The sequence below is a fragment of the Clupea harengus genome, chromosome 12 (assembly GCF_900700415.2).
Source record: "Clupea harengus chromosome 12, Ch_v2.0.2, whole genome shotgun sequence".
Lineage (NCBI taxonomy): Eukaryota > Metazoa > Chordata > Actinopteri > Clupeiformes > Clupeidae > Clupea > Clupea harengus.
Genome location: NC_045163.1, coordinates 24,889,849 through 24,913,064, shown reverse-complemented (window position 1 = coordinate 24,913,064; position 23,216 = coordinate 24,889,849). Strand labels below are relative to the sequence as shown.

At 48.0% G+C, this 23,216-nt stretch overlaps 1 protein-coding gene across 1 annotated transcript in view; it reads right to left on the bottom strand.

The window, feature by feature from the left end:
• Positions 1-2,094: 2,094 nt before the first annotated feature.
• nnt (nicotinamide nucleotide transhydrogenase) overlaps positions 2,095-23,216 on the bottom strand; it is a 42,773-nt gene continuing 21,651 nt past the window's right edge. Inside the window, 7 exon segments of the mRNA XM_031577611.2 lie at positions 2,095-3,869; positions 6,346-6,461; positions 7,053-7,171; positions 13,712-13,793; positions 19,045-19,204; positions 20,275-20,454; positions 22,607-22,767. Of these exon segments, the coding sequence (XP_031433471.1) occupies positions 3,726-3,869; positions 6,346-6,461; positions 7,053-7,171; positions 13,712-13,793; positions 19,045-19,204; positions 20,275-20,454; positions 22,607-22,767 (962 nt within the window). The 3' untranslated portion in view covers positions 2,095-3,725.

Here is a 23,216-nt window from a genome sequence, read left to right as displayed (position 1 = left end):
AGCAAATCCTCTGTATCTGGAGCATTAAACACCCTTTATTTTTCATCCCTGGACAAAGGGAGAAAAAAAAAAAAAAAACCCCGAAAAGGTCCGGTACGAAAAACTACAGGCGACCAGCTGGTCAATAAAAGTATCTTAAAAGGGAAACACTCAAACATGTTTATGTTCCCTAAACATCCAGCAGAGCAGGCGGGCCCTGGTAAAAGCCGGGCCTGTCATCTATCTCCCCCTTTCCCCCTGGCCCGAGCCGACTCGACGCTGCGCCGACTAATGCTTTTAAAAGCGCCTGTGATTCAATACACATTGCCTTAAACTGAGAGCTTTTCAGATCAGATACTGTTTATGTGGAGAGGTTCGGTGCTGGGGAAGGGGGCCTGGCTGGAGAGAGATGATGAAAGGGATGCCTTCCACGGAGAGACCCCTGAGAGATGGTGCTGTCAGGGGACTGGAAAATAGCACCACTGATTGGGACAGGTGGAACAGGTGGGAGCAATGTGCAGTTGGGGGGGGAAAAAACTACAAAAAAAAAAGAGAAAACTACAAAACAGAAACTCATTTACACAAAAAAAGAGAAGAAAAAAAAAGCCACTCATCATCTGAATGTTCAGGATTCTTTTGGCTTGTACACCCTGATCAAAGTCATCTCGAGGAGTGGTGGAAAATGAGGTCATTCCGCCGATGTCAGACTCAAGCAGTCATTGTTCAAATGCCGAGCCCAGGCAGAGCTGAGCTGAGCTGATGTGAGCGGTGCTGTTCTGTTCTGTTCTGTTCTGCGGGTCGCTTCGCATCGCATCTCACTCTTTTCAGTTTTCTGTCTTTGTTCCCTCTTTTGTGGGGACTTCAGAGACCCACAGCGCGGATGACATCCAAGAATGCTGATTGAGAAACATTGTCCACCAGGAAGGAGGCCACATCCTCTCCGTCCACCGAGACAAACCACACAGTAATTCAGTCGCATTTGTGGCGAGGGAACACAGCATGCCCCAATCCAATCACACATATTTCATCCGTCGCTGGTCTTGTGGTGGAATCAAAGACACATGACGGATAAGCCTAATGGCTTTCAGGACAGTTGCAGAGGGATGGGAACCCATCGAGTCCAAGCCCCCCTCCCCACCCCCACCCAAAAAAAAGCCTTCAATTGGACAAATAAGAGCTTGGGACAAACATGGGGGGTGTGAGGGTAACCGTTGTAATCAATCTTAGCCAAAATAACCGAGCTGGAGTTATCGCTACAAAATGCGTCACTGTGGTTGACAAGATGTTGATATTTACTCACCAAGAGTAACAGCTCGGCACCTCACAGTAAGCAGTCACAACTGCACCCCCGGGGGTGGATGAGGGTGTGGGATTCTGGCAGGAGCACCAGGTTTTGTTCTATTGTCAAACTGGAGGTCCTCACAGTCACGAGAAGAGTCACTCAGACTCACACACAGGACCCATCAGCCTCTTAGAGCAGAACACTCTCCTTTTTTTTTGGGACGCGGTGCGAAGGGGGCGAGGGGTGATTGCAATCGCCTCTCTGAGTGCGGTTTGTTGTGTGGCTGAATGAGCCCCCATGGATATCTCATGCAATGCCCCCACTCCCTCTGAGGACTTTAGAGAGAACACACACACACACACACACACACACACACACACACACCACTCCACCCTTACGCTGCACAACAGCACAGGGGCGAGAAACACGGCACGGCCAGGTGAGCTTGGGCACAAACAATGGGCAATCACTGGCACTTGTGCCGTGAGGAGAGGAGAGGAGATGCCCTTCCTATCACTTCAAATCAGGGCTGAAAAAGAACAAAGCTTCAGAGATCACAAGATCATCCAGTGAAACACTTTTTTTTTTTTTTATCAGAAAGCAATATGAGCCTCACTGATTAAAAAAAGAAGAAGAAGAAGAAGAAAAAGAACTTGAGAGGGCCCCTAGGTGAAGAGAATTCTATTCTAGAAGGGCTTGGGGACACTGTCTGGGATTCCACAACAGAGCCGCGGAGAAAGTTCTAGCGTGTGAAGGAGTAATCTTTTTTTTTTTTTTTTTATGTAACAGGCTGCAGGGACAGAAAAAAAACAAACCAAAATTGAACCCATGCGTTCACATCAGGGTTTTTTTTTTATTAAGAGTGATGCTCCATGATAAACTCAAGAGAAGAGACATTTCACAGTATTTCAATAACATTACAAACCATGGCACGAAATATCTAGACCCCCCCCCCCCCCCCCCTCCCACACACACACACTTACTGCATACTGTATACAACTGTGCAGGGTTAACCCTACAGCCTACAGTTCAGTACAATTAGGGCAACTTTTATACAAAACATTTTCATTGGGGGCAGGACAAATATAAAATACCATCTTGTCAAAAACAGTCAATGTTATTCTAAAAAAATACTCCATTTAGCAAATCTTTTTTTTCCTCGCTCACATCATCTGTCAAGGGGGTAAAAAAAATGTATGCTTTTCAGCGTCTACATTTCATGTAGTTTTTTGTGGTTCGGATTCATCACATAGAGATGATTAACATAGAGAAAATCAGGCTTTCAACAGCACAAACGCACCCTCCAAATCAAAGACCAAACCATGCTTTCCTTGTTAAAGCTAACGACAGCTGATAGACTAAAACAAAAACAAAAAAGAAGACGGAACTGATTTAAGTTTGAGTGAAAACGTTGGTTGGGGTTTGAACTATGAGAGGTAGGGATGTTGTGATGTACTATATCCTCTATTGGTAATGTATGGTTTTAGGTCCCAGTGAAAGAAACAAAAACAAAACCAAAAAAAAACAAGAGCTACAATCAAGCTTAAGGCACAAGCTCTGACAGATTAAAGCAGGTCTGACTTCCTTCTGTTTAGCTTTTTTACAATCAGTCATCTTGCTGTGGAGTTAACTGGCAGAAAAGAAAATAATACTCTCAGGGGAACAGCTCACGTCTTAAGCTAACAAAAGGCGGCTTGGTTTTTTAAGTGATCCGTCTCACACTCCAAATGCTGTGTTAAACTAGCCTGGCTTAACTTCATATCGGCACTGATCCTTCAAATCCTCACGGCATTAGGGAGGTAAGAGAAGACTTGCATTGTTTCAAAAATCTGAAATGGTTCATGTTCATGTCTTTTCCACTAACTGTCATAGGCACAAAGTCACATGTCCACACAAGCATAGGACAAGTTCACAAAACAATGAAACAACGGAAAAAAAAAAGAAAAAGACAACAAAAAAAAAGAAGAGAAAAAGAACATGAATAAGGGGCACATTTGTGGTTGTGTTTTGACACCGAGTACTGTACATTATTCTACCACACCAGAACCTACAAAAAGATATGGCATCTGACAGGAGTGGGTTATGTACCAGACGCTGCTCTGCTTCCTGTCTGCTCAGGAGGGCAGGAGGTTTTCCAGGAGGTTAAAGGAGAAGGACAGAAACATATGGAGAGGGAACACTTAACGTCAACCAAAAAAACTAATTAAAATAAGGGGCAAAAAAAGTTATCATCGTCGTCGTCATCATCATCATCATCCACTTCTTTTATTAATGAACTAGTCAACAAAAAAACTAAAATGAACTTTACTATACGGTAGTCAAGTACCTGGCAACTTGTTTATAGCTAGGGCTCGTCTAAGGGGCTTGTTCACCGAGCTCACTCCTCTATCGTAGCGTTCTACCACAGCACCAGGCAGGGATGGGGGGGGGGGGGGGGGAGAGAACCAGCTCTTGGAGCGAGTTTCTACTCTTCTTGGCGCACTTTCGATGCCAGGGCGTCGCAGGTCTTCTTGGCGTCTCCCAGAAGCATGGCGGTGTTGGGTTTGTAGAAGACGGGGTTGTCCACAGCGGCGTAGCCGACTCCCAGCGACCTCTTCATCACAATGACCTGCAAGAGAGGACAGACAGAAAGAAAAGAAACCCGTTGACATGTCCATTGGCTCGGAACAAAAACAGTGGGTTTTTTTTTTCAGCAGTATTTTTGAGCTTTGATATTCAGCATTTTCTTCTCAAAAATCCTACAGCTGTTCAGTGCGTGTGGCTGAAAGGAATGGAACTGCTCGTGTTTACGAACAAAGACATCATTCATGCAACCAAAAAGTCAGATTAGTTATCCCGCCTCTTCTGATTGTAACGGTAGACCCTTCAATACTTAAGTCAGTGAAGTTAAGCGACAGGCAAGACAAGTTGTTCTTCGCTTCCCAGAAAGTGGGATGTGGGAATGCACCTGCAAGCACTGGAAAATGAGAAGGAGAGTGGATGGCAAGCGCCACAAAAAGCGAGTGAACAAGGAGCGAGAAAAAAAAAAAGGGGCGAACACGGTTCCAACAACTAATGGATATTTAAGTATCTGCCATTTTGGAAATTAAGGATCATTAGTGTCTCAAACAGAAAGTTAAAGGGAGAGCGGTTCCTGGGAAAATGGGAAGGAGCGTCGCCCTGATTATGAGCATCTGTCGGAGCGAAGCGAGCGCGGCGTAATTGAGTAAGTAAAACCAGAGAGAGAAAAAGGAGGAGGAGGAGGAGGAGGAGGAGGAGGAGCAGGATGAAAAGACGACGACTCGGGTCCCCGCCGCCGGTCTTTCCCTCGCTGGTTATTCAATACGCTGAAAGACATTTGGAACAAAAACGACCATCACTGCCACAAATCAGCAAAGGCCGACCCCCATTAACAGCCCCTTCCTCCTCCTCCTCCTCCTCCTCCTCCTCCTGTTGCTCGTCCTCCCCCACCGTAGTCATCACCAGCGTTCACGGAAGAGGACCTGCGATGATCAACTCTTCAAGGTGATCAGTGATGGAGGAGCAGAGTGCGGAGTGAGGTCCCCCAGATCAACCCTCTCTCCCATGAGGTGAGGTCCCCCAGCTCAAGCGTCTCTCCCATGAGAAGAGGTCGTCCAGGGGGCTTTGAGTCGGTCTACTCGGACCAGGGGGGGCTCCCGGGGAGGGACCCCCATCCTAAGTAATTCATTGGGGCAGATGGTTTGAGTTGGAAGTTGGATTGGGAGTGGTGGTGGGTTTAACCAAGGCAGGTCCCTCGGTCTGGGAGTAATCAGCTCGAGAGGGTGTACTGTGGCATATGCGATATGACAGGGGAAGTAGAGATTCGACGAAAGGCAAGTGTGGGGGGGGGGGATTTGGGGGATGTTGTTGGCGGGGGGGTCACTGCTGCTGTTGTTGGGGAATGTGGTGTGGCTGTGAACTCCACACAGTACAGCCCCTACGCCCACAAAAACTACCCACAACAAAGCCCGTTGCTTCCCCATGTACCCAGTCCCATTTTCGTGTGCGGGCACACAAGGAGCTGCGGTGACCATAGGGGCAGATTAATAAACGAGCCGACTACGTCAGGGAAAGCTGGAGTGGAGCGAGAGAGAGCTGCATTTAGTCTACGAGCACATGGATACAGGGACTTCCCAGGAGAGCGAGAGAGAGAGAGAGAGAAAGAAAGAAAGACTCTCCACACTTTGCGGCGGGGCGAGGAAGGGAACGAAAGGGGGCCCTAATTTAGGGAACGTTCCACTCGGATGCTCCAAAATGTCATCATTCCAGAGGGAGCGAGTCAGCGCTCTAATGGGAGCCGTGTGAGATCTGAGGGGATCCGCCGACCCCGCTACACCTGGGCCGGAGTTCTTTTGCTTTGGCAACCCCAGAGTAAAGGGAAATAGGCGGGTGGGGAGGGGAGGGAAGGGGAGGGGAGGGGAGGGGCAGGAGACACAGAGGGAGATGATGGGGGCCCCTGTTGAGTTCTACCCGGTGACTGACTCTAAGCAGATGGATCTGTGCTGCAGCAAGCAGGCCAGAGCGTTCATCTCTCTCTCTCACATAGCAGCCTTTACCACAGGACCTCCGCTCAGGTAATCTGGATGCCTCAAGGCTGACGCCTTCTTTCCATCCCGTACCCGGCCATCAAATGCAATCCTCTCAGAAAAGAGCCAGATCACGGCCAAACCTGCTCCAATCGCAGTAGTTGAATCAGATGGGAGAGGAGTGAGATGTGAGACTACGGGAGTGAGGAGTGTGAGGTGAGACTATGGGAGTGAGGAGGGCGGGGTGAGACTACGGAGGTGAGACTATGGGAGTGATGAGCACAAGGTGAGACTACGGAGGTGAGACTATGGGGGTGAGACTACGGAGGTGAGACTACGGGACTGAGGAGGGCGGAGGTGAGACTATGGGAGTGAGGAGGGCGGGGTGAGACTACGGAGGTGAGGAGTGTGAGGTGTGATTATGGGAGTGATGAGCACAATGTGAGACTATGGGACTGAGGAGTGAGAGGTGAAACTATAGGAGTGAGACTATGGGAGAGAGATTATGGGAGTGAGACTATGGGAGTGAGGAGCAGGAGGCTACCAGCCGTCCCTCACCTGTTTGGACTTCCACACTTCCAGCACAGGCATGCCAGCGATGATGGAGTTGGGGTCCTCCTGAGCGGCGGAGTTGACGGTGTCGTTGGCACCGATGACCAGCACCAGGTCCGTGTCTGGAAACAAGGACACGGCACGTTGGAGCGTTCACACGGAAACATCATTCAGGACACTTGAACACCAAAAGCTATGTGGCTACGTAGACTGCTAGAGCCATTAAGAAATATTACACCTTTATACACATAAATGCTTTGCCTTCCCATATTGTCTACAATTACAAATTGGGGAGAACAGCTCATTGCTACAGTGACAAGCCTCTTCATGTGTTTTAAAACACGCACAACAGACACAACATGAGTGTATTTAAAACGCTCATAAGACCCAAAGTTAGCATGGCTTCATGGGCTCCCATTTGTTATTTAATGATAAACACATGCTTGACATACAGTACCAGTCAAAAGTTTGGACACATCTTTAATTTTTTTGAGTTTTCTCTTTACTTTTATTATTTTCTACATTGTAGATTAATACTGAAGACATTTAAACTACGAAAAATAACACATATGGAATGATGTACTAAACAAAAAAAGTGTTATCTACCATTTAGAAAATAATAAAAAATGACTTTTGACTGGTACTGTATAATGCATTAACAGGAAAGAGTGAATGTAAGAGCCACTCCTGTAGTGAGTGAGCTGGAGCCGTACCATTGAAGTCCTCGTTGATCTCATCCATCTCCAGCACCACGTCGTAGGGCACGCCGGCCTCCGCCAGCAGCACGTTGAGCTGGCCTGGCATGCGGCCGGCCACGGGGTGGATGCCGAACCTGCGGAGGCACAGCAAACACATGACCTCACACACCCACACACACACACACACGAGCCCCGTAACGGTCATGTTTTACTGGGTAGGGAGGTACCGCTGAGTAAACTAGCCGCGGTGTGGTCTCGGTCTCGGCCCGTCAGCTAGGCGAAGGGAGAAACGCTGCTTTGGTATTTACACTGATCTGATCTGTGGAGGTAGTGTCTGCAGGCCTCCGTGTCTAAGGGCGAAGCCTATACATGTGTTGAAATGGGCCTGAAGGGAGGGCAAGGGTGTGTGTGTGTGTGTGTGTGTGTGTGTGTGTGTGTGAAAGGGGGGAGGGCAGGGTGGAGGGGTAAAGGTCAGGCTGTGGGAGAAGGGTTAAGAGGGAGGAAATAACAACCAAGTGTGTGTGTGTGTGTGTGTGTGTGTGTGTGTGTGTGTGCGTGTGTGCGTGTATGGCTGAGGTAGTAAATGTTTTGAGCTGAGCTCTGTCTCTGTGTGTGTGTGTTTAAGCATGGAAGGAGTGTGTGTTTAAAGCTGAAAGTAGTAAAGAATTATTAAAAGGGAGACAGTATGCATGTGTGTGTGTGTGTGTGTGTGTGTGTGTGTGCGTGTGTGTTTTCACTGGTGGTAGTAAAGGGCTTAAGCTCAGGGGAAATGGCTTGAGGAAGAGTGACGTATGACTGCTGCAGACAGGGAGCAACTTTATGGCCAAATACTAAAAGAGAGAGAGAGAGAGAGAGAGAGAGAGAGAGAGAGAGAGAGAGAGAGAGAGACAGAGACAGACAGAGACAGACAGAGACAGAGAGAGACATGGACACAAACACAGAGACAGAGACAGACATGGACACAAAGACAGAGAGAGAGCGAGAGAGAGCGAGAGAGAGAGAGACATGGACACAAAGACAGAGACAGAGAGAGCGAGAGACATGGACACAAAGACAGAGAGACACAGAGATCAGACATGGACACCAACACAGGATGTGACCGGTGTGCGTTTGTCCACATCGGCAACAGTCATCGCACAACCCAGGTCATCTACACACAAACCACTGGCACGTACTCACTCACACACACACACACACCACACACACACCACACACCCCCACCCCCCCCCACACACACACACACACACACACACACACACACACACACACACACACACACACACACACACACACACCCACACGTCATGCCTCATTCTATTTCTTTTTGCTTTGTTCATACAACCCGTTGAAATGGATGGAAAAGGCCACTTCCATTCGGTACGGCACAGCAGTTCAGCACTTGTTCAAATAAATGTAACTGGCACATCTCACGTTAGATCACCACTCGGTCCCACAACCGCATCAAAGCGCAAAGACCCAAGTCTGCTACAACAATCTGGGAAACCCCGGCAGCCCTGAAACACGCTCGTGTGGTGTGGTGTGGCGTGGCGTGGTGTGGCGTGGTGGCGTGGCGTGGTGTGGCGTGGCGTGGTGGGGCGTGGCGTGGCGTGGTGGGAGTCCTGGCAAAGCTATGGCCCTGGGGTGCAGACATACCCGTTAGTCATCCTCTTCCTCCAGAGCAGATCAGATCCACTGACTCATGCTTCCCCTCTCATTTCCCATTTAATGGCTGTCAGTGAACGGCCGGCCACTCTCAGCGTCTCCCCCCGCCCTGCCTCCACCCATCCCCCCCACCCCCTCCCTCACTAAGTGGGTCCCTGGGGCTGGTAATGTTGGTAATGTTGGTTCACCACAGTGCCACCGTCTCCAAACAGCATGGCTCAAATCCTGGATATGATGGATAGGTATGGAGATAAACAGGTATTCCCATCCTCCAATAATCTGCTTCATTTGAAAATAGTGACATTTATTAGATCCTAGGAGAACTTTGACCGATGGCTACGTTTTTTTTTTTAAAACAACAAAACCAAACAAACAAAAAAACACACATCAATAACTATGAGGTCACTACTCAGTCAGGTTCGATTTCCAGTGAGTATCCGATGACTGCGATGCTCCACTTTCCACAACAGTGCTCCACACACACACACACACACACACACACACACACACACACACACACACACACACACACACACACACACACACACACACACACACACACACACCTCTGTAGACGTCGCCCGAGGCCAAACTTCCCCACTGAGTGCAGTTAGTCAGACTACAGAAGAGTAAAGTACACCCTTCATTCAGTGGATGACTGAATATCTGACCTTCATTGCGGTCATCAACTACGCTTTCTCCACTCACTTAAATAAACAAATCTAATAATAAACAGACACTAATACTACCTATACCATCTCTATAAGTGGTATGTAAGTAAGTATTGTAATGCACTATTAGTAAATAAAGGGATAAGTAAGTAAGTATTGTAATGCACTATTAGTAAATAAAGTGATATGTAAGTAAGTATTGTAATGCACTATTAGTAAATAAAGTGATATGTAAGTAAGTATTGTAATGCACTATTAGTAAATAAAGTGATATGTAAGTAAGTATTGTAATGCACTATTAGTAAATAAAGTGATGTGTAAGTATTGTAATGCACTATTAGTAAATAAAGGGATAAGTAAGTAAGTATTGTAATGCACTATTAGTAAATAAAGTGATATGTAAGAAGTATTGTAATGCACTATTAGTAAATAAAGTTATATGTAAGAAGCATTGTAATGCAGTAATAGTAAATAAAGTGATATGTAAATAAGTACTGTAATGTACTATTAGTAAATAAAGTGATATGTAAATAAGAACTGTAATGTACTATTAGTAAATAAAGTGATGTGTAAGTACTGTAATGCACTATTAGTAAATAAAGTGATATGTAAATAAGTACTGTAATGTACTATTAGTAAATAAAGTGATATGTAAATAAGTACTGTAATGCACTATTAGTAAATAAAGTGATGTGTAAGTATTGTAATGCCCTATCACTATCTCCTATCTCCTCACCCCACTCGCTTCCGCTCTCAGCAGCACCCCAAGCCAATTACCCACCGGTGCGGTGTGGTGTGGTGGGGTTGGAGAGGGGGCTGGAGAGTACTGGTGATGCTGGCAATGAAGGGATGGAGAAGAGAAGGGGAGAGGAGGAGAAGAGAAGAGAAGAGAAGAGAAGAGAAGAGAAGAGAAGAGAGGAGGGAGGGTCCCCTCTCTGGCCACCCATCTCCCCCTCTAATCAACTGCAAATGCTCTAATTGGCAGCAGCTGCCCAGACTGCCAGATCAAACGAGGGAACGAAAATTACACAAGCTTCCGGTCTGCCTCTCTCTCTCTATCTCTCTCTCTCTCCCTCTCTCTCCCTCTCTCTCCCTCCCTCTCTTTCCTTTCTTTCTTTTCTTCCTTCCTTCCTTCTCTCCCTCTCTCCCTCCTTTCCTCCCCCACGCGCACGCTCGTTTCCATGTCCCCCTCCCCTCTTGTCGCTCTGTGCCGCGCTCTCGTCCCTCCCATCATCGAGGGCCTGGGTGGGATACTAGCCTTTTGAAAGGAAGGAATTGTGGTTCTGCTCCAGTCCCACCTGTGGTGAACTCCAATGACCTGGGAGGGGTGGAGGCCTTTGGCCACCCAAAGCCAAGAGGAGGAAGAACATTCCACAGATCCAGCAGCATCTCCTCGCTAAGCCACACGGATGCTCCACGCCTCCCCATCTCCAACAGGGCTCGTTCTCACAGTCAACGGCCCGCCGGAGGGGCCTGCTGTACGGAGACGGGCCCCTGAGGGCCAATAGAGCGAGACAAGACGAAGGCGCTGAAGAGGTTCTGGACGGGGCGTTTATGGGCCTCACTGCTGACCAGCTGATGCCTCATTCCTCACTGTGTGCTGTGGGACCTGACTGCACAGTCATCCTGCACTGGTATGTGTGTGGTTGGATCTGTGAGTGTGAGTGTGTGTGTGTGTGTGTGTGTGTATGAGAGTGATTTTTAATCACTCTTTCCATCACACACATGCTTCTTGCCTCTTGCTCTCTTTCAGTCAGTGCCTGTGTGTGTGTGTATGTGCATGTGCGTGGGTGTGTGTGAGTAAGACAGTTTGTGTGTGTGTGTGTGTGTGCGAACACAGACACTCATTGTAGCTCACACACACACACACACACACAAACACAGAGCGAGTGAGAGACGCACTTTGGCACTGGACTGAATGTAATGAGACACATCAGCACGCCAAGAGCCGCGATTCAAACAGTGCTGACAACCACTATCTTGTGGGAAATGGAAAACAAAGACCAACAGCAACACACACACACACACACACACACACACACACACACACACACACACACACACACACACACACACACACACACACACACACACACAAACACAGGGATTAGGAGAATATGAGAACAAGCACCAGAAGAGACCCACACGCATCGACAAGCAGACAAAAAAAAAAAATGAAAAAGTGAAGAAAAATCTAAATATTTCTGCAAAAACCAGAAAGGAAAACAGAATTTGCATTGCTGAATGTGTGACTAAGCAGCAAAGCTTTTCAAATATTGCCTGGAAGCGTGTGAGCTTGTAGCTTCAGGGAGGTAAGAGCCAGTGTTCTCAAATAGACAGACGGCCAAAGACAGTAAATAGACAGAGAAGCTAAGAGCTCAGAGCCATTCTTCCTCAATCCCTCTCCGTCCATCCCCTCTTCCTCACTCAGAGCCAACAGCACTCACTCACTCGCTCTCACCCTCTTCCTCCATCCCCTCTTCCTCACTCAGAGCCGACAGCACTCACTCTCTCTCACCCTCTTCCTCCATCTCCTCTTCCTCACTCAGAGCCAACAGCACTCACTCTCTCTCACCCTCTTCTAAAGCTTTCTTCCCTCCCATCAGAGATTAAGGCAGAGAGAGAGAGAGAGAGAGCGCATGGGAGAGAGAGACTGATTCCTGTCTCTCTCTACCTCTCTCTCTCTGTCTGTCCGTTTATCAGCCCCCCCCCCCCCCCAAATATCTCACTCTCTTTTAGTTCCCCTTCCATCCCCTCAAAGACTCTCTGACAACGTAGCTCTCTCTCGCTCGCTCTCCCTTCCTCCCACTCTGCCTCCCCTCCATCTTGCAGCGCTGCAACCCGAGAGGCCGGTCTATGGCCACACACACACACACACACACACACCTGTCGTTCCACGGCCACGGCCCTTTCAGGCGGCCGGAAGGCCATGGCGTGGCGGCGCTCCCCGGTGGCAGGCGCATTACACGGGACCCCACGGCCGCCACAAAAGAGCCGCCGCACACACACACACACACACACACACACACACACACACACACACACACACACACACACACACACACACACACACACACACACACACACACACACACACACACACACACACACACACACACACACACACACACACACACACACACACAAACAATGGCACGGGTGAATGACGATATTCAAACCGCACTGAAATAGAGCAGACCTATGCACAGGCCACAGAGGACAGGGAGAGGAGAGGAGAGGAGTGGAGTGGAAGTAGGCAGGATGGGAGAGGAGAGGAGAAATGGAGGGAGGGAGAGAGGGAGAGAGAGAGAGAGAGAGATGGAGAAGCAGAAGGACAAAGAAATATGTAAAGAGTATGAGATAGAAACAGCATGAGAGAGAGAGAGAGAGAGAGAGAGAGAGAGAGAGAAACAGCATGAGAGAGAGAGAGAGAGAGAGAGAGATGATTTTTTTATAAAAGAAGGCGGAAAAAAAACAGAGAGTCTGAAGAAGTCAAGAAGTGTCCCATAAATCAGTGGGGCTCTGAGCCGGAGCGCTCTGCAGTAAAACTAGTTCTACTCCCTCTGTGACGGGTCGGAAACATGACATGTCAATCAGGGCAGCACCAGCAAAACAGGGCGGCTTGTGTAGGAAGCTTTCAATGATCACCAGACTGGATGTCTAGGGTTGAACTGAGGTGGTGGTGTGCGTGTGGGGGGGCTGGGGTTGAACTGGTGTCTGTGTCTGTGTGTCTGTGTGTCTGTGTGTCTGTGTGTCTGTGTGTCTGTGTGTCTGTGTGTCTGTGTGTGTGTCTGTGTGTGTGTCTGTGTGTGTGTCTGTGTGTCTGTCTGTGTGTGTGTCTGTCTGTGTGTGTGTCTGTCTGTGTGTGTGTCTGTCTGTGTGTGTGTCTGTCTGTGTGTGTGTCTGTCTGTCTGTCTGTGTGTGTGTGTGTGTGTCTGTGTGTGTGTCTGTGTGTGTGTGTGTGTCTGTGTGTGTGTGTGTGTCTGTGTGTGTGTGTGTGTGTCTGTGTGTGTGTGTGTGTCTGTGTGTGTGTGTGTGTCTGTGTGTGTCTGTGTGTGTGTGTGTGTGTGTCTGTCTGTGTGTGTCTGTCTGTGTGTGTCTGTCTGTGTGTGTGTGTCTGTCTGTGTGTGTGTGTCTGTCTGTGTGTGTGTGTCTGTCTGTGTGTGTGTGTCTGTCTGTGTGTGTGTGTCTGTCTGTGTGTGTGTGTCTGTCTGTGTGTGTGTGTCTGTCTGTGTGTGTGTGTCTGTCTGTGTGTGTGTGTCTGTCTGTGTGTGTGTGTGTGTGTGTCTGTCTGTGTGTGTCTGTCTGTCTGTGTGTGTGTGTGTGTCTGTGGGTTCTTACCTGACTTTCTTGCCCTGCTCCACCAGCAGCTTGACGAGCTCAGCGATGGGGTACTGAGCCTTGGCAGCACACAGACCATACCCTGCAGAAACACAACACTGTCAATGACTGATCAATGCATTACGCTAATACTGACCCCCATGTCTTGATGTTATAACACTCAAACACACACACACACACACACACACACACACACACACACACACACACACACACACACACACACACACACACACACACACACACGCATAGATCACAATGCTTCACCACCTGTCTTACTACTGTAAATATCCACATGCTAGTGTTCACTCTCCCTTTTTATCTCTCACTCACACACACACACACACACACACGATGAAAGAGTTTGGAGAAATAACTTAATACCCTGTGGACAACTGAATCTCAAACACATTGATAGAAATCGGAAAATGTGCTTCCAATACAGCAACACACGAAGAAACCTTTCCTCTAATTTTTAGAGCGGAGATTAAATGATTCCCTTTCATTTTATAACATAATAAATACCATAAAACAACTGCTGCGACATCAAAGCTGGAGGGAGGCTCACTATGAGAAATGGCTTCAATCCCTGCTTTATACGCACTGCAGTCAGAAACACTCCACACAACGCTACTTGACAATCCACAGGTGGACCCCGTCAATATTCATGACAAAACACAGCAGTGAGCCCCCTTTTCCTTTCAAATAAATACAGTCAACGACGGGATTATTTCACCAGGGAAGGGCTTCAGTCAATGTCCCTGAAGCACCAGAAGTGGACTTCCGTCTTTGGTGTTAAACGAGGAGGACAGGGTATCAAATGCAGCCCCATTAGTCCTGGTACAGGGAGTTGGAACGAGTTTTTGCTTATGTGTAAGAAGAAGCAGTTTTACAATGCGGTCCCTGTGTGCTCCCTTTCATTGAGGTCTGCCGTCACACAGCAGTGTAAGCCCTGCTCTAGATACAGTGATTATACAGATACAGTGTTTGCGAGGGTGTGCTGTTTAAACTGTAGCTCTCTCTTGGTCTCGCTCGGTCTCTCTCTCTCTCTCTCTCTTTTAATGATTTTCCACTTTTTCATACCAGTCTTTTTTTAAAACACAAGCATTTCTCCAAAAATGAAAACAATCAGACCTAGAAAAGGGTCCGGTGTTTGGTTTATGAAAAAAAAAAAAAAAAAAAGCCCTAAATGTTTCCACAGATGTCAATCACGCAAAGTGACTACGACTGGTCCAATTACGTGAAACGTGAAAATGAAAACAAGGCTCGCCGGGGACTCGTGTTTGCACGGCGGCGTCTAGCAGCCGATGAGAACACCAGGAGGGCAGAGAGAGGAGGGCAGAGCCACAGCCTGAGGATGCCCTGCGTGGGTGGATCAGCGCTCAACCCTGAGTACCATTAGCACCACTCAAGAGTTGCTCGGAATCAAGGAAAACAAAATGGAGGATTAGCCTCGGTCAGTTAACAGCAGTGTGGTCCTGGAGTTCATCCTCTCTCCAGCTCTCTGGAAAAGAAAAGAAAAGAAAAGAAAAGAAAGAAAAAAAAAACAAAAAAAAAAAAAACGCATGACTTTTTGCGAGCCCACCACTTCCCAGCCGGTCTCTCCCCCATCACATTGTCCCCCCGCCCCAAGGCTAAAGAGCACGGTCGGGCACAAGTCGTGAGCAGAAGGGGGGGTGGGTTTGGATGCCTGTGAGCCTGTTGGAAGGCCATTTGTTTTAAATAAAAAGAGCCGTCTCTGTTGTGCTTGGCCCCACCGCCTTGTTTACTCTGGAGAGTGTGTGTGTGTGTGTGTGTGTGTGTGTGTGTGTGTGTGTGTGTGTGTGTGTGTGTGCTTTATTATCATTTGTGTTTACTCTGGAGAGTGACTTTATTTTCATTTCTCCTGTTCTGTTTCAAGCCGCATTCCCACATCTAATCGGCCACCCCAGCCCCTCTCCTCCCCCTCAGTCTTTTCCACTGTCCTGTCGCCTCCAATGTCTTGATGGCCGCGCCGCCCCCCCCCCCCCCCCCCCCCCCCCCCCCGCCTCCACCTCCCCGACCTGCTGTCGGACCATAAAACACCGCCGTAAAACAGTCCGTCGTAGAGAAGAAAGCGGAGCGGGAAGCTGCCACGCTTGCCGGCGGACCTCACCGAGGCCCTGGAGGCCTGCTAAGATCATTTAGAGGAGCGGGCCATACCGAGCCGGGAAAAAAAAAAAAACAGTGCGTCAACTCTAAGCAAATAATTAGGCAACTTCACAGCCCCAGCTGGTACTGAAGGTCAGACACAGATTGTTTCTTTTCTAAACTGTGTTTAAAGAGCCTGTTCCATTACTCTGAAGCACTCGACTTGAGCGAGCGAGAGGGAGGGAGCCAAGACAAGGAACTTTCCAGAAGAGATAAACCTGACATTTCTCTGAGAGGCTGAGGTGGCCTAACGAGAGGTCTGCCGACCCGTGAGAACCCCCTGACAACGAACGGGATGGAGATACAAGGACAAATATTACACAGTCGGTCAAGACGTCAATAAACCCCCTTTTAAAACATGGGAGCCATCTTTCCAAGACCACCTCAGCCTGCGTGCCTACGGCCTCACTTGGGGAGGTGCCCTGAACGACTGAGACAGGGGTGGGGGGGGGGGGTGTTTCCAAAATTGCTTATGATGTAATGAGGTTACGCAAGGTTAGCCAAACAGCCATAACATGCTGAAACGTTTGACCGAGCCTCTGACAGCCCCTCTGCTAAGGAGCAGCATTAGAGAGCGAGCTTACATGGCCACCCAGACTCTCTCTGTGTGTGTGTGTGTGTGTGTGTGTGTGTGTGTCTCTGTGTGTGTGTGTGTGTGTGTGTCTGTGTGTGTGTTGGCACACCTGAACCGATGTTTGTGTGTGTGTGTGTGTGTGTGTGTGTGTGATGGCTCACCTGAACCCATGTTTGTGTGTGTGTGTGTGTGTGTGTGTGTGATGGCTCACCTGAACCCATGTTTGTGTGTGTCTGTCTGTGTGTGTGTGTAAGTGTGTGTGTGTGTGTGTGTGTGATGGCTCACCTGAACCCATGTTTGTGTGTGTGCGTGTGTGTGATGGGATACCTGAACCCATGTTTGTGTCTGTGTGTCTCTCTCTCTCTCTCTCTCTCTCTCTCTCTGAGCGCATGCGTGAGTGAGTGACTGAGCGGCTGAACGCGTGTGTGAGTCTAATTCTAACTTTTCTACCTTTGTGTGTTGTTTATATGTACTTGTTGTTTATGTGTGCATGCACTTAGTTTTACAACTACTGGGTTTTGGTTTAGTTTGGTGTTGTAAATATCACGGTTTGTTTGCCCGTGGAGTCTGCAACCGGCTTTGGCTGAGAGTATGGCTGCCGCGGGAAGCATGGAATTTGAAAAACTAACTCGGCGGCACGGAGTGAAGGTGGAGTGCAGCGCGAGTGTAGAAGATTGTAGTTTAGCGGTTGGTGAAATTATTGGTCACGAAAACGTGAAGTCGGCTTCACGAATGAACAATGCGGTTGTGCTGTTTCTCAGCACAATTGATAAGGCTAATGAGGTAATTGCGCAGGGTATAGTACTCAATGATTCCCTCACGCCAGTCCTCCCACTCAGTACCCCCGCCAAGAAAGTAATAATTTCAAATGTACCCCCGTTCATCAAAGATGAACTTATTGCTAAACAGTTGCAACGGCATGGCCAGCTGGTTTCACATTTTCGGAAAATCCCTCTGGGATGTAAATCGCCCCTTCTTCGACATCTAGTGTCGTTTAGAAGACAAGTATACATGGTCCTAAATAGTGGCATGGAGGAGATTGAGCTAACACTGAAGCTAAGGGTGGAAGGGTTCGATTATGTGGTGTATGCAACGTCAGACACTGCGCTGAAATGTTTCAGTTGCGGTGGAGCAGGACACATTGGTCGCTATTGTCCTGGCAAAAATGCCAACACTGAAAAGGAGAAAACTCCAGCTAAAACCAATGAGTCCTCCACAGTCGTTCCCCCAGTCACTGAGGTAGAACCCTCGGTGGATGGGACCGAGGGAAGCGGACTTGAGGGGGATTTTCTGATTGTGCTTGGCCCCGAAGCCGTGGCGGGTGAGTCGGTGGTGATGGAGCCTGCTGTCGCTATTTTTGTCGCAGAAGAGCTAGCTGCGGCTGGATCATGTGAACCTGGAAATAAGAAGGGGCCTTCAATACAGACACTGACAGTCCCTCAAACGTCAGTGGATGTGGTGGAGGCTATCGACATAGACCCAGTTTTCAAAGCCCCGGTGAAGAGAAAAATGGGCCCGGAGATTAACGTGACTAAAATAAAGAAAGATGAACACACAAATGATAGCGATTGCGAATCCATGGATTCAAACTGGTCCGATTGTTCGCAGGGAGATGTAAAGCTCTCCAGCGAAGATAGGACATATACTGCAGATAGCATTAATACTTTCCTACATGTCACGAAGGGGATGCGGAACGTGGAGGTTGAACTGCATTTTCCAGACTGCTCGCAGTTTATTAGCGACGCTGCCTGGTGGATAAGGGAGGGTGTGTTTGAGGATACGGCGGTGTTTCGTCTCCGGAAAATAATGAGCAAGTTGAGAAAAAAGTTGCGTGGAAAAATTAAGTCTACTTAGTTTTTTCAGTATGTGTAACACCATCAAGTGTGGCTCTCTACATTTAAATGGTGTTAGCGATTTATTTTGTACGACTTTTTTTAAACTGAATAAATTAAATGTTGCCCTGTGCTAAATGATGAATTATTGTTTGCCCATGTGTTGGGAGTAAATTGAGCATTGTTTCATTTTTGTCATGTGGTACCTGTTTTAAGGAATCTGCTGATGTCGAGAGTCTCACTCGGTTTTTGTTTCTACAAAGCAATGAATGACTTGGATACTTTTGTTGCACAGTGGTGCTGTGAAAAAGCTATGTGCTCAGTTGATGATGATGAAGATGATTTTGTTTTTGATGTTTTGTTTCCTTTTGAATAATGTGTAAAACACTGTTTGCAATGCTGTTTACCTAATAAAAAGTTTTTTATAAAATTCAAAAAAATTCTCTCTCTCTCTCTCTCTCTCTCTCTCTCTCTCTCTCTCTCTCTCTCTCTCTCTCTCTCTCTCTCTCTCTCTCTCTCTCTCTCTCTCTCTCTCTCTCTCTCTCTCTCTCTCTCTCTCCTCTCCTCTCCTCTCCTCTCTCTCTCCTCTCTCCTCTCTCCTCTCTCTCTCGTGTTTGTGGGTGTATGTGTTTGTAAGTATATATGCACGTGTATCTGTGTCAGTGTGTGTAGGTATATATGCAAGTGTGTCTGCATGCACACGTATAGGTATGTGTGTGCATGTGTATAAATGTGTGTGTGTGTGCTCCTAGGGTTACCCGGCACGATGATGACGCTCTGGGCATCTTTGATCATCTCCACAGACTGGTCCACGTTCACCTCCGTGTGGGTCCCGGTGATCTCCATGGGCTTGCCGGAGCCGGTGGAGGAAGTACCGTAGCCGCCCAGGATGACGTTCGCCAGGGAGCGGTTCATAGCCTGGTTCCCCCCGCCACGTCATTTCCGGAGGAGGAGGAGAAAAGACAGACACAAAAGGAACAAACAAACAAACAAACAAACAAACAAAGCTGAGAGATGGGAGTTTCCAGCTAAGAGGAGATTCATGTGTATCTATATTTTTCCACTGTATGAAAAAAATAAAACCTAAAAAAAATAAATAATAATTTAACTAGAAGGGTACTAAGGGCATTTGGCATGAGGTCTGCATTCTCTCCCCCTCTCACAATGTTTACGAAAGTGAAAAATAATTTGTGGATCCACCCCGTTATTTGGATCCACTCCAAAATGGAATGGGCTTTCCCTTGGCCCGTGCCACATCCCTCCACCAAGGTTCATAGAGGTCGGCCAGGTAGTTTTTGCGTAACCTTGCCAGCAGACTGACAAACGGCTCCGAAATCCTTAGCGGAGGTAACAAATGAACCCAAAAAAAGGGGGAAAAATGAAAAAGAGTGCCTCTCAGTGGAACAGAGAGGAACCGTGAAAGAGCAACTCGCCTCACAGGGCCGGTCACTGATTGCGTCTAAAATTACAAAAACCGTAGACAGAGAGCAGCTGTGTGATTTACACTAAACATTAGCTCCGGCGTACATAAACTCGTTGTGACGCGGCCACGGGCTTCACATTTTCCATTTCTTCTTCCATCAGGACACGGTGGCAGAGGAAACCAAAAAAACACCAAAATGGCCTGAGCAATTCACCCTTACTACTACCATTACACAAGCCTTAGAAAACAAACACTGGTCAAAACATGACATAGAGAAAGGGTGGTGTGTGCTAAAGTGAGTGAGTACATATATATGTGTGTGTGTGTGTGTGTGTGTGTGTGTGTGTGTGTGTGTGTGTGTGTGTGTGTGTGTGTGTGTGTTTTCCTTCTTACCACACACATGATGTAGGACTGGATGGCGCGTGTGTGTGTGTGTGTGTGTGTGTGTGTGTGTGTGTTTTCCTTCTTACCACACACATGATGTAGGACTGGATGGCGCGTGTGTGTGTGTGTGTGTGTGTGTGTGTGTGTGTGTGTGTGTGTGTGTGTGTGTTTTCCTTCTTACCACACACATGATGTAGGACAGGATGGCTCCTGAGGAGCCAATCAGAGCGCCCACGATGGTCAGCAGGTTGTTGTTGAGCAGGAAGCCCTCGGCACACAGGGCCCAGCCAGAGTAGCTGTTCAGCACCGTGATCACCACGGGCATGTCAGCGCCCCCGATGGCCGCCGTCAGCGTCACACCCTACAGAGGGAGCAGAACAGGACCCGGTCACAGCCCTTCAGATCCAATGGGGATGACCCAACCACATGTCACAGATGTAGAAGCTAGTATTAGATTTGTAATGTCTATCGAACGCTAATGCTACACATCTAATGGTGATCCACCAAGTTGAGAACATTTACATTTAGTCATTTAGCAGACGCTTTTGTCCAAAGCGACGTACAAGGGAGAGAACAGTCAAGAGAACATTGGAGATGTTCATCGGTCCTTCAGGCGAAGGGAATTTGTGTGTTTCGCTGCAGACCGCTGAAGGCATTACAGCTGATGCTCGCTGATAAGACCGAAGGAAACAGGCCCAAAGACGTAGGGGTAAACTATTTACACGGGCATATTGACCCGACTCAACACATCTCAGTTTCGGTCCCTTTGGGTTTTCTCCACTCCTTCCCCCCCTGTCTCTAGGTGATCTACTGGAACCATGACAACCCCAGCCCGTATATATCAAAGGTGTTGTTGGGTGTAGGGCTTATACCATAACATGAATGTAATTGGGCTAGGATATACAACAGCATTAAGGGCTTTTTTTTTGGTTGTTAAACTGATCCAGAGGGAAATCTGAGGGGAAATCTGACCCGAGAGGAGCGCGGAGGACGGCGGTGCGTTTTCTACCCAGGTTTACGTCCAACAGGCCTTGCATGGGTATGAGGCGTTTGCCAACACACAGAGCATTTCATTTCAGGCTTTTTTTCTATGATATCATAGCAGTACAGGTCTCCAGCCTGCTTCTCCCCTCGGGGACGGGGCTTAAACAAAGCCAGCTACCACACATTATGGAATGAAACACTCAATCACACACGCAGAGAGGGCAACACATGAACAATATCAAATCTCCAGGTCTTTTTTTTTTTTACACCCCCCCCCCAGCCCAACCTTCAGTTGACTGCTATTAGCAACCTTGGTAAATAGCCATGGGAGGAGTGTGTGTGTGTGTGTGTGTGTGTGGCTGGGGAGGGGGGGCATATTTATTTTTCTGAACTGCTGACAACCTGCTCGAATTCCTAAAAAACTGAAATTGACTGCAGCTTGAAGACACTACCTTCTCTCTGGGCACACGGCTGTGTGTGTGTGTGTGTGTGTGTGTGTGTGTGTGTGTGTGTGTGTGTGTGTGTCTGGGCACACGGCTCCAATCTAATTATCCTGGTTTACCTTTCATCCATCATCATATTTGTTTGATGCACAGTACAAGTTTTCTTTTTTTCAATAAAAGAAATAATGCTTTCAGCCAAAGACGTGTTTGTGTCAGAGTATGTGTGTGTGTGTGTGTGCGTGTGCGTGCGCGCCTTTGGGTTGACCTGGAACGTTCTAGAACCTTTTGCCCATAACCCCTGCTGTGTCTACGAGGGAGGCCTGGCTCACCATCAGCTGGGCAACAGGTCAGGCCCACTGCACAGAGACCAAACACCCAAACACACACACACACACACACACACACACACACACACACACACACACACACACACACACACACACACACACACACACACACACACACACACACACACAGGCTCTAGTAATGGGCCGTGGGCTCACAAATGAAAGGTCCAATGTCCTCCTCTTATTAAGAGACATTAGGAGCACACACACCACCCCCCACCCCCCATCACAACCAAGATGAACACGAGTAAAAGACATGAGCACAGCACCCCCTACTGGCCATGACGCACAGCTGTGAGGCCTCCCCACAGTCAGAGTTCAGAGGTCAGAGGTCAGCATGCAACTGAATGGTGAGGGCAACAGATGACTGAATTGAGCATGGTAGCCCTATACAATGCAACAACACTGCGGGCAGATATGTACTCGTGATGCCTAGGATGTGAAAGCTGCATACTGTTTCTCATGATAAATAAAATACTCCTTAAATATGGTGTAAATCTTTGACTACAACTCAAACCCCACTAGCTTTAGTGGATGAATAGATTCTCAATGAATGAAATGCAACCTGGATAAGGTCAATAAGGACGATGGAGTAGGTCCATACGGCTCATAAATCTCTGCTTCCTCAAACCCAGATTGGAGGTCCTGACCCTGGAAGATACTTGGGTGTCTTTAATGTTGACATTCGTTTAACCGACACCCCCCCCCCCCCCCCCCCTGGAGTGTGCTGGGTACCCACCATGACGGCGGAGAGCGCAGACACGCCGCCCAGGCAGGTGATGCCGGTGGTGTAGCTGGGGTCCAGCATGTAGGGGATCATGGCGCCCACGCTGCCCGCCATGAGGCTGGCGTTGAGCGCGTGCCGCCCAGGGAGCATCAGAGGGGAAGAGCTCAGCATACCTGCAGGGCACACAGACATGGAGATGGGAGATGTAGGCAGATAAGGCAGTATCTCAATATCTCAAAAGCTACAAAAAAAAACTACAAATGACAAGAATTGGCCTATGGAAGATGTAGGCAGATAAGGCAGTATCTGACAAGAACTGGCCTAAGGGAGGACATATTTAAGCTACACATGCGTCTGATCAAATTGTGAATAATTTGAGCAAGCTGCTTTTCCGTAGGTGTACATTAAACTTAATTCTTGCTGTATCCTGCCAGATGATACGTGTTTTTATAGCACTGAAAACGTTACAACGGGGCTAAAGAAACTAAATTCTCCCGTGCAAAACAATCCCACAGCTTATGTTGTGAAGACAAGCTCACTCGTAGTAGTCCAACCCACAGGCTTGAACCATTTGTAGTACAGATGCACTGTGATAATGTAAGCCTTATTTTTTTCCATTACC